The sequence below is a fragment of the Diabrotica virgifera genome, chromosome 1 (assembly GCF_917563875.1).
Source record: "Diabrotica virgifera virgifera chromosome 1, PGI_DIABVI_V3a".
Classification (NCBI taxonomy): Eukaryota; Metazoa; Arthropoda; class Insecta; order Coleoptera; family Chrysomelidae; genus Diabrotica; species Diabrotica virgifera.
In genome coordinates this window covers 230,468,525-230,483,049 of record NC_065443.1, presented here as the reverse complement: position 1 = coordinate 230,483,049, position 14,525 = coordinate 230,468,525, and the positions used below count along the sequence as shown (strand labels likewise).

The 14,525-nt window shown below is 32.3% G+C and overlaps 1 protein-coding gene across 7 annotated transcripts in view; it reads left to right on the top strand.

Moving 5' to 3' along the window:
- Nucleotides 1-14,525, top strand: part of LOC114339424 (serine/threonine-protein phosphatase 2B catalytic subunit 2-like) — a 1,099,401-nt gene that overhangs the window by 976,281 nt on the left and 108,595 nt on the right. Inside the window, exon 10 of one of the 7 annotated variants that reach the window (XM_050647794.1) lies at nucleotides 8,369-8,386. The exons of the other annotated variants lie outside the window; for them this stretch is intronic. Coding sequence (XP_050503751.1) covers nucleotides 8,369-8,386 — 18 coding nt within the window. The remainder of the gene's footprint in view (nucleotides 1-8,368; nucleotides 8,387-14,525) is intronic. 7 annotated transcript variants of the gene reach the window in all.

The following is a 14,525-nucleotide window of genomic DNA, read 5'->3' as shown; positions in this document are numbered from 1 at the left end:
TTCAGTTGTCAATTGTATTCGATTACTGAGGAATTTAAGAATTTCTTTGTTCTATATAAATGTTTTAGTCACTTTGTTCATTTTTCTATATATTAATAATTTCTTCAAATCATATACTTTGAACCAACAGAATCTGTTTGTAGGTATTATGCGGTTGTTTTACTCTCAACCTTTACTGGTATTGATCTTCTTATCCTTTATTCCGCGTCTTTTGATGGGAGACGTCTTTCAAATACTAGATTGGACAACAATTTATTAAAATTATAAATGAACATCAATTAAATAATCTAATGGTAATATTAGAAGCCATTCTAATATTAACGAGTACAAAGGAAGAATTAGAAAAAATCTTTTAAAACTACCCAATGAACAAGCAGAATAATATAGGAATGACAATAGAAGAGGAAATATAAATGATGAATCTCAACGTAAAAAGAAAATGTAACAGATACATGGAAAACTTTTGATCATATCAATCAGAAAATCCGAGAACAAAAATAGTTGATTAGATAGGAAATCTTTGTATGGGCCATTCCACGAACATACGCCTGTTTTGGATTATTTCAAAAACGAATATTTTACTGTGCAACATAAGAAGTACGAAAGTAAATGGCGCTAATAATTATTCCAATAAACAACAATGTAATTTGCAATTTACTTTCGTTCTTCTTATTTTGCACAGTAAAATATTCGTTGTCGAAATAATCCAAAACAGGCGTATGTTCGTGAAATAGGGTATATTAGAAATATCTCATACCTAGATTTAATAGTAGTCTACAATTTTAGTAAATATTTGCTCCGAAAATTGAAAATCCCAATATAAACTAGTAGAGATCTGAGTATCCATCTTCAAATTATAAAAGCAGGTCTAAGATTTCACTAAAATATTATCTTGCTCTCCTCTTATCCTTATATGTAGTTGTCAGATTTTATCAAAACTTCAATTAGATATTCAAGAGCTATTATGTGAACTGGAGAGTTTCTTTCTGTGACAATTCTGTGTTTGGATATAATTAAAAGAAATAATTGAGTATTGTTAATAATCATAACCGGATACGTTACATTAAAAAATATATATGAATATTAAAAATATTAGATCCTAGTTAGAGACACGTATAGCTATCGTGTAAATAGCAACACCAATACCAAATAGTTTGATTTTTTATAGTTGACATAGTACCTTTATTACTAATATTAGTTAATTGGAACAATTTACATATTTTTTAATAGTCTTGTGTTAATCTTGATCCTTATTTTAAACTACAGAATATCAAAACAGAGATAAAAAACGAAATAATTTGTTAACCAAGAAAAACCTAACGAAACATGCATAAGGAACGTCATATAAATAGAATATAGAAGAAAACAGCACAGCATGAATAGCCCAGAACAAAACTAACATAGAAAGCTGTATATAAGACAAAAATAAGAAAATTAAACCAAATATATACCAGAAAGATATTAAAAAAATAGAAAACGAAACTAGTTGAGGTAGATAAAAATTATAATACCTACCATAAAAACATCAGAAAGAAATGAAAATAAAAATTATTAGAAGAGGTATAAATTGTAATGAAGAGCAGGAAAACTAATAAGAATATTATAGAACTAAGAGCTTGTAGATGCCAATCTCCTTAACACGAAACGTCTTCAATGCCATCTCCGTTAAAGAGGTTGACAATAATTTGACAATCGTGAATTTTCTAAGCATCTCTTTTAAATAATTGTTTTGACCTGTCATTTTACTGGTGTCATAGGTTCATCATCATCTCCATCAATAGCTCGACAACACTTTTGGGTCCTGGCTTTTTCTAGAATTTTCCGCCATTCTGTTCTGTTCCTTGCTTTGTTCTTCCTGGTCTCATAGGTCTCTCAACCAGAATATGTTCCTTTTCTTACACACACCTGAAGATACTTTTGTCTTGGATTATAAAGCGCACAATGTCATATTCCTTTCCACGTGTTATATATCCGAGACATTACAGTTTTCTTTCATTTAATATTCTTTCATCTGCGTCTAAATATATCCACATCCCAAATTAGTCTTAGTATTGCTTACGATTCTTGGTGCTCTCTATAGGAGGCTCATTTTATATAAAAAATTCAATTAAACGTATTTTTGCCAATTGAGTAATGCCAGATATCTCCAACAAAGAATCGTTCACTGTTTTAAAGTTATAACGTAACCTATCCATTGCTTTAGGCAGCATAATATTCGGTTTACCATTTACAAGAGCATCCCAATCGCCATTTGTTCTTCCCTTATATCACTTCTTCAGTGAGGTCTCTTTTTTTTCACTGCTATTTTTGTTTGCCCGTTCCACTAAAATCTAGTACGTCCTCCTTTCCTTCTCCTATTTGGTTTCCATATCCAAGTGCTCAGTGGTATTCCCATCTTTATTTCCATTTTTATTTTCTGTCATTTAGTGTCTTCTTCACATTCATTAGCTCTCTAATTCGCTCCTTTCTCACTTTGTGCATTGGCGTTTATCTGCAGCTTCTTCTCCAAAACATAATTTCCATTGCATTCATCTGTTTTTCATTATTTTTTCACTTTGTCTCTGAGCCATAGAGTGAGCAGCTGTCCACTATTGTCTTAAAGATTTGGTGTTTAGTTTTGTCTGTTAGCGTCGCTCGTATTATTGTCTTTCCTTTCGTTATTTTAGTAATTATATCTCCCAAGTTATCCCCAAGTGTTTACATTCATGTTTGTTTATTTTATTGAATTATTATTTATCTCCAGGTCTTCTGCGGTATTTCTAATGACCATGTATTGCGTTTTATCAGAATTAGTTTGCAAACCTCCAGCTTTCAAATTCCTCTTCCAGCTTTTTTATCATCTAAACGATGTCGTCTTTATCTTATGCTAAAATTATTTGATCGTCCGCAAAAAAGAGGCTATTGCTATATATAGTTGTCATCAATTTTTACTCCCGTTTGTCTACATTTCTGGTTCCGGTTTTTTAGTGTTTGATCTATATAAAGTTTGCATAAGTAATGTTGATAGGAAGCATGCTTGTAGAAGTCATTTATCGACGCTAAACGGTTCCGAGTAGTTTTGTCCAACTTCTGTATTACATTCATTGTCTTCGTAAAGTGATTTGACGGCATTCATGTCTGTAGGTGTTACTTACTCAGTGATTTTTTACTGTATTCAACAGGTTGTTGACTGGAACACTATCATGGGCCTTTCGAACGTCCACGAATACGATGTGATGTGAAATGCAGCCTTGATCGCTATTGTTTTTTCTACGACATGTTTTATAGGAAATAACCACTCCGTTCTTCTGAAGTTCTGTTCCTACATCCTTTTTTTGATGATTTATTCATATATGTTCATAAGAATGTACTACGTAGTTTCAAAATTCTAGGACGTTTTCTTCAACAAATACCGAATATACGGACGGAAATATATCACAAAGTATCGGTATGGTCCTTGATATACAAAGATATAACAATAAATCTAAAGTTACTTAAAAACTAGCTTTCACCAGAGAAAAATCAACTTACCAATGAATAAATATGAAGGAGACTATTTTTATAAAATATATCAAATTTATGATTAATAATCTCACAAGGCATACATATCTAATTGTGAAATAGTCTATTAAATAGAAAAACTACCTCCGTGAAATCAGGTGTATATATTTCGTGAACAATGGAGTTCTGATAGAAATTCCAACAAATTTCAAACAAAATGGTGGGTAATCAGTAAGCCTAATTTTTAATCAAAATAAGAGATTACAATTTTGGTACTATGTCAGCTACAAAATATAATTGATCATGAGCTATGATGGTCGTATGATCGTAAGGCGGCCGTAACACAGCTCAATCGTGAAGTTGTAAATATTACTTATCTGAGCTTACCTTTTTTGTTTACGCAATATTATTAATATCAAACAGAAAAGTATTTACACTTCAATAAATACAGTGATAACCAATTTTAATTGGCCTGTTATTTAAAAAAAATATACCATAAAAATCAAATAGACAAATGTCTGAAGATCAAGTGGTCTGGCCCCACTCTACTTCAACCAGAAGTTTTCGTCCGATATAAAAATGTGATATGATCAAACATCAAAGTAGAAATTAAGGTATTTTGTTAATTTAGGATGTAATCTAATAATTGTATAATGTGGTATTGCAAAAACCAAGATTCCTATTATATGAACTTTATTGGACTAAAAACATTTGGTTCTCACTGTATCAAGATAGAAAAATCATATATCACAGTAAAATCTACATAAATATTCTTATTTAATGTTGATTTCATGATTGCATCCTCAATTTTAATTTGATTCTACAACAATTTTAATATGTTTTGATGATTTTGTACATAGCATATGATAACATGTATTTCTTGTGAAAAATTCTGCGAATGCCTAAATATGATACGTTTTTGGATGTTTCACTGTTTATACCTTTTTAAAGCCAAAATTTTTCATAAAATATGACAACATTAATTGTTTGTCTATTTTTATTTGAAACCGTCTATTTCTATTTTTTTAATTAATTGTTCTGTCATCAAATTGTTATAACTAGATCGATCACCAAAAATATCTGGTATGAAAGAAAATTAGGTATTATTTTGTATGCCAGTATCTTTAAAATATTTTGGTACATATTGTTCCTATTTTATTTTTAAAAATTTTCTCAATATGTAGTATACTGTAAATGCCTATATAGCACACTTTGGATATTCAACCTGCTGACTATATTTATTGTAATACGTATATAATTGGCAGGATTTAGTCCATGTGGTGAGACCGCTCCCGTCTGGAAAAATTTCTGATTCGGTTTCTTTGTGGACACATATTCAAAAATTTCCCCTTTAAACAAATCTGAAGGGTGCGGAGCGGAATTTTTTGGCAGAAATTGTTTAAACAATTTTTTTAAACAAATACAAAAGATTACGTTTTTTTGCTCCGGAACATATATTTTTAAGTTTTGTGATAAATAGAGCGCGCCGCACCGGTAAAAAAATCGGATAAACACGCATATTTAACAATTAGAAAACAACGGTATATACAGGGTGTCCCGAAAAGATTGGTCATAAATTATACCACAGATTCTGGGGTCAAAAATAGGTTGATTGAACCTCACTTACCTATATACAATAGTGCACACAAAAAAAGTTACAGCCCTTTGAAGTTACAAAATGAAAATCGATTTTTTTTCATATATGGAAAACTCTCAGAGATTTTTTATTGAAAATTGACATGTGGCATTTTTACGACAGCAATATCTTAAAAAAAAATTAAGTAAAATTTGTGCAACCCATACAAATTTTATGGGGGTTTTGTTCCCTTAAACCCCCCCAAACTTTTGTGTACGTTCCAATTAAATTATTATTGTGGCACTATTAGTTAAACACATTATTTTTAAAACTTTTTTGCCTCTTTGTACTTTTTCGATAAGCCAGTGTTTATCGAGATATTTTGAATATTTGTCGAATCCACCACATATTTGTATATGGTTAAGTACGGTTATAGAGACCTGTTAATAATCTGAAAATTTATTTATAATTTACATTTTTAGGTATATTTTGAAAAAGAAGCTACATCTCGATAAAAGGTGACTTATGAACAAAAGACTAAGAGACAAAAGTTTTAAAAACACTGTGTTTAACTAATGGTACCACAATAATAGTTTAATTGGAACGTACACAAACATTAGGGGGGTTTAAAGGAACAAAACCCCCATAAAATTTTTACGTAAATATATTGAAAAAGAAGCCGCATCTCAATAAAAACTGGCTTATCGAAAAAATACTAAGAGGCAAAAAAGTTTTAAAAACGTTGTGTTTAACTAATGGTACCACAATAATGAATTAATTGGAACGTACACAAAAGTTTGGGGGGTTTAAGGGAACAAAATCCCCATAAATTTTTTATGGGGTGAACAAATTTCACTATAATTTTGTTTTAAGATGTTCCTGACATAAGAATTATACATGTCCATTTTCAATAAAAAATCTCTAATAGTTTTCGATATATTGAAAAAAATCGATTTTCATTTTGTAACTTCAAAGGGCTGTAACTTTTTTTGTGAGCACATTTGTACTAAGGTAAGTTAGATTCAATCGAACTATTTTTGACCCCAGAATGTGTGGTATAATTTACGACCATTCTTTTCGGGACACCCTGTATAAAGATTAGACGCGATTTTCAGATTTTAAATCGCCTATATTTCGAAAACTATCAATTTTTAAGAAAAATTACAAGATAGTTTTCTGATTTAGAATGGCCCAAAAAACCTAAAAATATATGCTCCAGAGCAAAAAAAGTGATCTTTTGTATTTGTTTAAAAAATTGTTTAAACAATTTCTGCCCAAAAATTCCGCCTGGCAACCTTCAGATTTAAAGGGGACATTTTTGAATAGGAATCCACAAAGAAACCGAATCAGAAATTTTTTCAGAAGGAAGCGGTCACACCACATGGACTAATTGGGCTTTACAGTACTAATGTCTGGTTGCACTAACAAATCTTAGCCCAGCTCAGCTAATAGATCCATAATTTTCGATTTTTATCTAAGCACGACTTAACTGAGACGAGGTTTAAGGTACAGTCCACGTGGCAGTCCATTGTCGCAAGCTGAAAATTGATCTGACCCAATGGTGCAACGCATAATATGTTTAGTAAGCTGAGCTTAAAACACGTCTTAAGCTTAAGATCTGTTGGTACAACCAGACATAAATCATTATACTATTAAGATAGTGAGAATAAATTGAAAGTAATGCGACAATTTTTCGAAAACTTGTTGCCTGGCAATCGACACGAGAGAGAAAGGCAACAAGTTTAAGAAGCAAACTGGAGCATTATTTCCTTATTTATTCTTACTGTGGTGTGATATTGGAAAGATTATTTTTTAATATTCACACAAAATTGCATTCCCCAGTCTTTTAAAATGAAGGCCAATTTTGGGTTAGTGGTATTTTTTCCTAGTTTGTAACTAGTGGAGTCGCTGAAGGTGGATATGAGCTATTACCTCCGATTTCGTTGAACCTTCGTGTTGATTTATTTTAATAACTTTATATAACAAATTTTGCTTATAATTTGTCCCTCTATCGACTTATGGTATTATTTTTAATAAAATAGAAGGGGTGGTATCCACCCCCAGGGTAAAAGCGCAAGTTGGCATCATGTCACCTTTGTTTCTTGAGGTATTCTCTAATTACACACCAATTTTCATGAAAATCTATGGAGGTTCAACGAAATCGGAGGTGAAAACCTTCAGTGACTGCACTAAACCCCTTTCGTCACAAAATATTTGGAATTGCTTCCAAATTTAATTGTTGCTCATTAAAGTCTTCTTACTTGCATTTGGTGTTATATCTTTGTTAATTTCTTCCACCGATGCAGAACTGAAACATTTATTTTGGTTCATTTTCATAAATGTGACAGTTGTCAAAACTAGAAAATATGGTTACATGTTTACGCATACGCCCAAGAAGAGCCATGATTGTATGGTTGGTATGTTATCCAAAATCTTGCCAAAAATTATTTCCAATCAAAAAATCTTGCTTCGTTTTAACTTTCTTATCTCTTTTTATTAATGTCCTACACATCCTTCAGTTTCATCCATACTATTCGCCCAGCAGATTTCTGTATTCAATTCGATTTCACTTCGTTCTATTTAGTCAGGAGAGTAAAATCGAATCATATTAACTTACTTTTGTTTGCGAGTCAAACCCGTGTATATTGCTGATCTGTTCTCCTTACAATGGATGAAAACCGGATTTACTGGATATTTTGAAGACTAAAATGGTTTCTTTTTTGACTTTCTACCTTTATATCACTGTAGTTTCCATTCGTTTTTCACCTGCAGTGAGTTTTCTATCTGTTTATGATTATTTATTTTCATGTGATATCTGTTAAATATGTTCACCTACCAAACGGATATACTTAGTCTGTGGCTTTCCTCTCACATAAAATTCTCTGAATACTTGCCATTTTCCATCTTTTTAAAGGTTTAAAAGGTATGTTTTAAATAGACTGGAAAGAGTCCAGTCAAGTGATCCAATCCCAGTATTACAATCTGTTATATATTGAAAAATAATTTTATATTACATAGTAATAGGTACTACTAGAAAAACAACAAAATGTTAAAACATCAAAAAAAAAAATCAAAACAAGTAGTAGCAAACAGTGATACATCCAATTTACGTGTTTTTATTATGTTCTTCGTGAATAGGCATTGTTCCCAAAATGGCATACAGAAATAAATGAAAAATTCTTAATTACTATATTTAATATACATACATGTATATATATTTATACATATATTTATATAATATATATACATAATATGTATATGTATATTCTTTTTATTGTTCATTTCCATGACTCGATTTCTCTCTCTTTGTAGATTTTATAGTGTGCTTACGTACGTAGACTTACTTTGTTCTAAATAGTTTGCATGAATGTTACATGTTACTGTTAAATGGCTGAATTGGTTTGAAAGTCAATTTTTGATTTAAGTATTCTGGCTAATGTATAGTATAAGTAATCTTTAAAATAATCTTATTAATTCAGTAAAAGAAGTGAAGTGAAGAGCTGAATAATTGTGTGCATACCAAAAAAAGCACAGAACAAGAATTACCTCACAATAAATAAATCCAATTCTAGGTGACACTTCTACAAGTCGTCCGGCTTGAGCTGATATTGCTCAAAGGTACTTAGTAATATCCTATCTAACCCTGGGTAGTTCCACAGAACGTGCTCCTTCATTTCGTTATGAGCCTGGCAGAATCTGTAATTCGCACTTTCTATCAGTCAGATTTTGTTAATGTGCTATTTTAGTCTAGTCGCAACATAGGGGGTCCCGTGGGAAATTCTAGCTCGCCGTGATTTGATGGTGGTATTATAGGTTTTTTGGGTCGCTGAATCCAATAGAAGTGATCTGAAAGAGTAAATATGCTGCGTTTAATTGTTATTAACAAATTATGGTAAAATTAGCTATTTTTCAGGTATTATTAGAAGCCCTGTAAAGAAATTGATAGTATTAAGGTTTTCTCTGGTGAATTTTTGGTCGTTGAATCGAATGAGACTATTCGCGATTACTTAGAATATGTTGTCATTTTGTTAATAACAAAATAATTGTTTATTCGCTGAAAAGCTCGAAATAATGCGCTATCTCCAGCAAGTTTGTAGTCTTTTTCATAGTATTTTTATACGCTAAATCGATTGCCACTAGTCGTGATAGTTTAAACCACGTTCCGACTTTGTTATTAATAAATTATGGCAAAAAAACGGTTTATAATATGTTTACTCACGGTTTTTGCTCTAAATTTTAAAAAGCCACTTGGATTAACATGAAATTTGGAAGTAGCTAACGTGTCAAACAAAACAAGTGATATTGTGCCGATGTGTGCTTTTACCCTGGGGGTGAATTTCACCACTTTTCGGTGGTGAAAAAAGAAGCCTTTAAAATAAGTCCGGAAGTGGATGAACTAAGTAATTCTAAGCAACTTTTGTTCCATGCAGTTTTTTCACTATGTCAATACTTTTCGAGTTATTTGCGTGTGAATATGTTCATTTTTCGACAAGAAAACCACAAAAAACCACGTTTTTGTTAGTTTTATAAGCCTTTAGAACTGATGACACTTACAGATCATATAAATACAACGTAAGTAAAGCAACTTGTGAAGCGGTGACGATTAAGTTCATTTGAGATGCTAATTAGGGGGTGATTTTCCAGTTTTTTTTTACCAAAAAAAAGGGACCAACTTTATTTTGAGCGTAACTTGCTTATTTCTTAGAGATTAGATACTCATTACTAGATACTTTTTAAACAACATGAATGAAGTTTTTTTAAAAGCTTTAAAAAAGTTATAATGAGTTTTTCGCAAAAAGTGCTTCATTTTTTTGGTTATTTTATGTTGAAATATGCTATTTGGAATTTGAGGAACATGAACCTGTTGTTCATTAGCTACAACTCCGCTTCTACTGGGTCTACAGACCTCACACATACACCATTTTTTTCATTTTTTCATAGTCTATATTGTTGCTAAGAAATTTTTTTTTGAAAAAATGCTTACTTTTTAAGTTATTTGCGAAAAACCGTCTAAAAACGTGGGTTTTTTGTTGAAAAATGAACATATTCACTCGCAAATAACTCGAAAAGTATTGAGTTAGTAAAAAAACTCTATAGAACAAAAGTTGCTTAGAATTAATCAATTGTCCGGAATTATTTTAAAGGTTTCTTTTTTTACCACCAAAAAGGGGCGAAACTCATTCCCAGGGCAAAAGCACACATCGGCACAATATCACTTATTTTGCTTGACATGTTAGCTACGTGTAAGTCAAATTTCATGTCAATCCAAGTGCTTTTTTAAAATTTAGAGCAAAAACCGTGAGTATTAGCGAAAAAAATACTATGAAAAAGACTACGAACTTGCTGTAGATAGCGCATTATTTCGAGCTTTTCGGCGAATAAACAATTATTTTGTTATTAACAAAATAAGAACATATTTTGAGTAATCGCGACTAGTTGAATTCGATTCAGCGACCAAAAATACACAAGAAAAGACTTTAACACTATAAATTTATTTACAGGGCTTCTAATAATTCCTGAAAAATACCTAATTTTACCATAATTTGTTAATAACAATTAAACGCACCATATTTGGGTTTCCAGACCACTTCCATTGGATTCAGCGACACAAAAAACCTATAATACCCCCATCAAATATCGGCGAGCTAGAATTTCCCACGGGACCCCCTATGTTGCGACTAGACTATTTCAGACACGAACCTCAAAATGGGGAATTATAAAACATTCATTAGACCGGTGTTCATGTATTGGTGTTAGATGTAGTCACTGACAATAATATTTGACATAAAACTCATATGTTTTGGGAGAAAAATCCTCCGAAGGATCTTCAGACCCGAATGCTAACCAATACCGAATAAGAACAAATGTCTAGATGAAACAAATATATATGTATGTATAACGCTAACGACGTCATCTAATAAAGTAAGTGCTAACACTTATAGTGACTTCATGGTACATAAAGTCCGTAGCCCCTGTCCTGTCTCCAGACCTCTGTCCAGTAAGGAAGCATGATGTCTGAGCAAATTCCTGCTTATTTTGTCCAGTACTTCAGCCCTATTAGCGCTGGTTTAGTTCGTCTAGTCTAGTATAACGTTTGTCATGTGCTTGGCCGGTTGTATTTTCCCAGTATGAGTTTTGTTTTGTTCAGAGCCACATACTTTACCGGTCACGACGTTGCGGTGCTTTTTATCACTCCTGCAGCCGTTTGTCTGCGGCATCATGCCGCAGACATGCCGTCTTGTCTGCGGCCTGCAGCATTGCTGCAGTATTTTGAAGATGATCCTGTTATGGCAAGTTTATCAGTTCTTTCATGGCCGTGTATTTCCCGATAATCTGGAGCTCATACTAGTGTAATACTGTTATGTTCTACCAGTCTGTTGAGTTCTTCACGGGATTCTCACACTATTTAATGATCCACAAGAGCACTTATGGCTGCTTGGCTATCAGTGCGTATATTGATCGTTCTCAGTTCAGATTTTACAGCAAAATATATAATGTGTTTGGGAGTGATAGTAACAGGTACAGATAGAATGGGCAACAAAAATGTACGATATAAATTAGAATGGTTAGAATAAAGCCGAAAAGTAAAAGATTCTTTAAAACTGATCTGGAGGCGTAAAGAAGTGTCGAAAATAGAACATCAAAACTAGCTGAATCACTGTTTTGCTAGGCAAACAAATATGGACTACGAATACTGACTCATTTGAATGTGGGCAAGATGGCTTGCCTATATAAAAGTAAAACCAGTACTTATATTCAAGACCTACTTCAAGACATGGTCCTAAATTGATTTTCTTGTATTTCCAAAGTGGAAATCGAAACCTCAAATGAAACGTATTGTCAATTAAAATGATGGATACTTCTCATTTAATTTAGTAGATAACCATTTGAAGACTCTAGGAACACCACCCTATTTAAGAGGTTGAACAACAAATCATCATATTAAATAATAGCAGATGCATCCAAGGCCAGAATCAAAATTAACTAAACGGATTTGAACGACCCACATTTGGATCCTTTTCAACGTTTCGCTACTTTGTAAGTAGTTTGCTCAGGATCTTGGAAGGCTGCTGGCCATGATATCGGATTTTTAAATGGTTGTTAAGATCCATTAAACTAGAAGAAATAAGTATATTATGGTACATTATGTATGTGCAGTCTGTGCTGCATTATAGCTTTGTTATTAAATATAGACATACATATGATCGGAGATCGGACGCCAATTATGAAACTACATTTAATTGAAGTAATTGGAGTGTCTAATTATCAAAATAAAGATTGAACATTTTTAAATTATCCCTAGATATATAATATAGAGCTCCATTTTTTACTTTTTGAAACGAAAGTACGAACCTGCACATTGTATAACTTATCTCCGTATATTATTTACTTATACGTTCAACTCAGGTCTCAGTTCATTTGGCCTCTCGAGACGTCGCAAACTATTATTGTATCTTTTTATTCTATGCACCGGCTGTAATCCTACAGAGACTGAAAACTTCTCTATGTTTTAAATTTATAAAGACTCCAGAGACACGAAAAACAAAAGGACGCGCTTACATTCACTCTCCAAGAAGAACAAAAAAGTATTATTTATGAATAGTTTAGTAAATGTAGGGAATTGTTTGCAATTCGGCGCGATTTTCTAAAGTAAAGTTTGGGTATAAATGTATATTTTCTTGGCAGGGCCAGTATAAGCTTTTAAGCAGTATAAGTGAAGTTAAGTTTGGGAAAAGTGAGGAAAAGACTCCTGTTACATTTACGGGTCAATGATTAAACTGAACTGAACAACTCGTCGATAGGACCAACTCAATCTGTGAACAATTTGATATCAAAATAAACATTCGATATGAAAACAAAAGTGATGTAAATCCGAAAAAAACTAGAATGTACCTCAACCTTGCCCAATACAGGTACAAAAAATTATTTAACTGGGGTGTTGAGTCGATAGCAACCTAAATTCTGACCTAAAAATAAGATTGAGAATAGAATAAGATCGAGAATAGAACATGCCAGAAACTCGATCGAAAAAATCAAAAGACTGCTATGTAATTCTCGAAAGGTGGATCTACCAGAGACTCATTAAAATTTCATGGATATCGCATACCTCAGGCGACGAAGTGCTGCATAGGATATACAAAAAATTAGAACTTTTTAACACAGTCCAAACGAAATAAGCAATAAAAGGCAATAGACTACCCCAGCTAATTGAAATACCATTCGAAAGTAATATTTCAATCAACTAAGATAGCTATCGTTCACACCAGCTTAGCTCAATCTTTCAGTGTGTGTGTTCGTCTTGTCCTAATCTTAGATATGGACTCTGAAAATTTAGAATGAAAGCAAACAAAACAGTATTTTTAACCAACCATGTTTATTGTTCAATAAAGATATAATAAAAATATGACTTATTCAATGCATTAAAAAATATATACAAATTCTTGCCAAAAACTAACAATTCGTAGATTATATTTGTGGCTTTTGGTATCTGGTTCGATGGTAACTTCTTGATGTCAAATGGTACTGCTGTAGACGTCTTGTAGACCTGGGAAGATGTTGTGGCCCTAGGTCCCAGCTGAAGATGTTCGTCGTTGTAGTCTAGATGGCATGGCCTTCATTTTTGTCAGCCTTAGTTCCATCACCGGTGATAGGCTTTATGCTGGAGACTCCTGAAGGGGGAAAGATTTGATTTCTTTCCAAAAAACTATAAGATAAAAACATATATAAAGCATCAAGAAGAAAAACCAAAAACTAGCCTTTGCCATATAATCGTAAAAAGTAGTTATTGGTAAAGGAATAAAATAAAATTAATACTGACGGGACCAGTCAAATAATTTGATTTACACGTGCATATATGAGAGTTAAAAAGATATATTTAAAACTAAAATATCAGAACACATGCTTGGACATTGGAGGTTAGGCATAAAAAATATTAGAAAGACTGTTAGATGTAGAAATGTAATTAAAATATGATAATATGTATTCTTACCTCAAGAGAATATGGTCTGATGAAATAGATGGTGCCTTATCTTATACAGCGCAAAGTATGAGTAGATGGGCAACCATGTTCCGTATTGAAAGACAGATATCTACAGAGTAAGAATATATGAAGTACGTTCCGTATGATGATTTAGATTTTAGATGAAAACAGAGATAGGAAATAGAGGATAATAAAAGAGGGCGCCAAACAAGTTTTTAACGAAAAAGCAAGATAAAACGAATAGAAGATAATTATTAATGAAGTATTAAAGAAAATAAAGTAAAATAATTATTTAAAAATAAAATAGCAAAGATGTGACGTTTATAACGTTACACAGTGAAAATTAGAATATCATTATACGTAGGCCCTATAATGAGAAATCACGGTTCCCGGGAAGGGGGGTTATCGTGGGAGGTCTTGTCACTGGAAATTTTCCGGCGTCTACTTATTTCTTAATGATTCTTTAGTCAAAATTCACTGAGAGCGAAA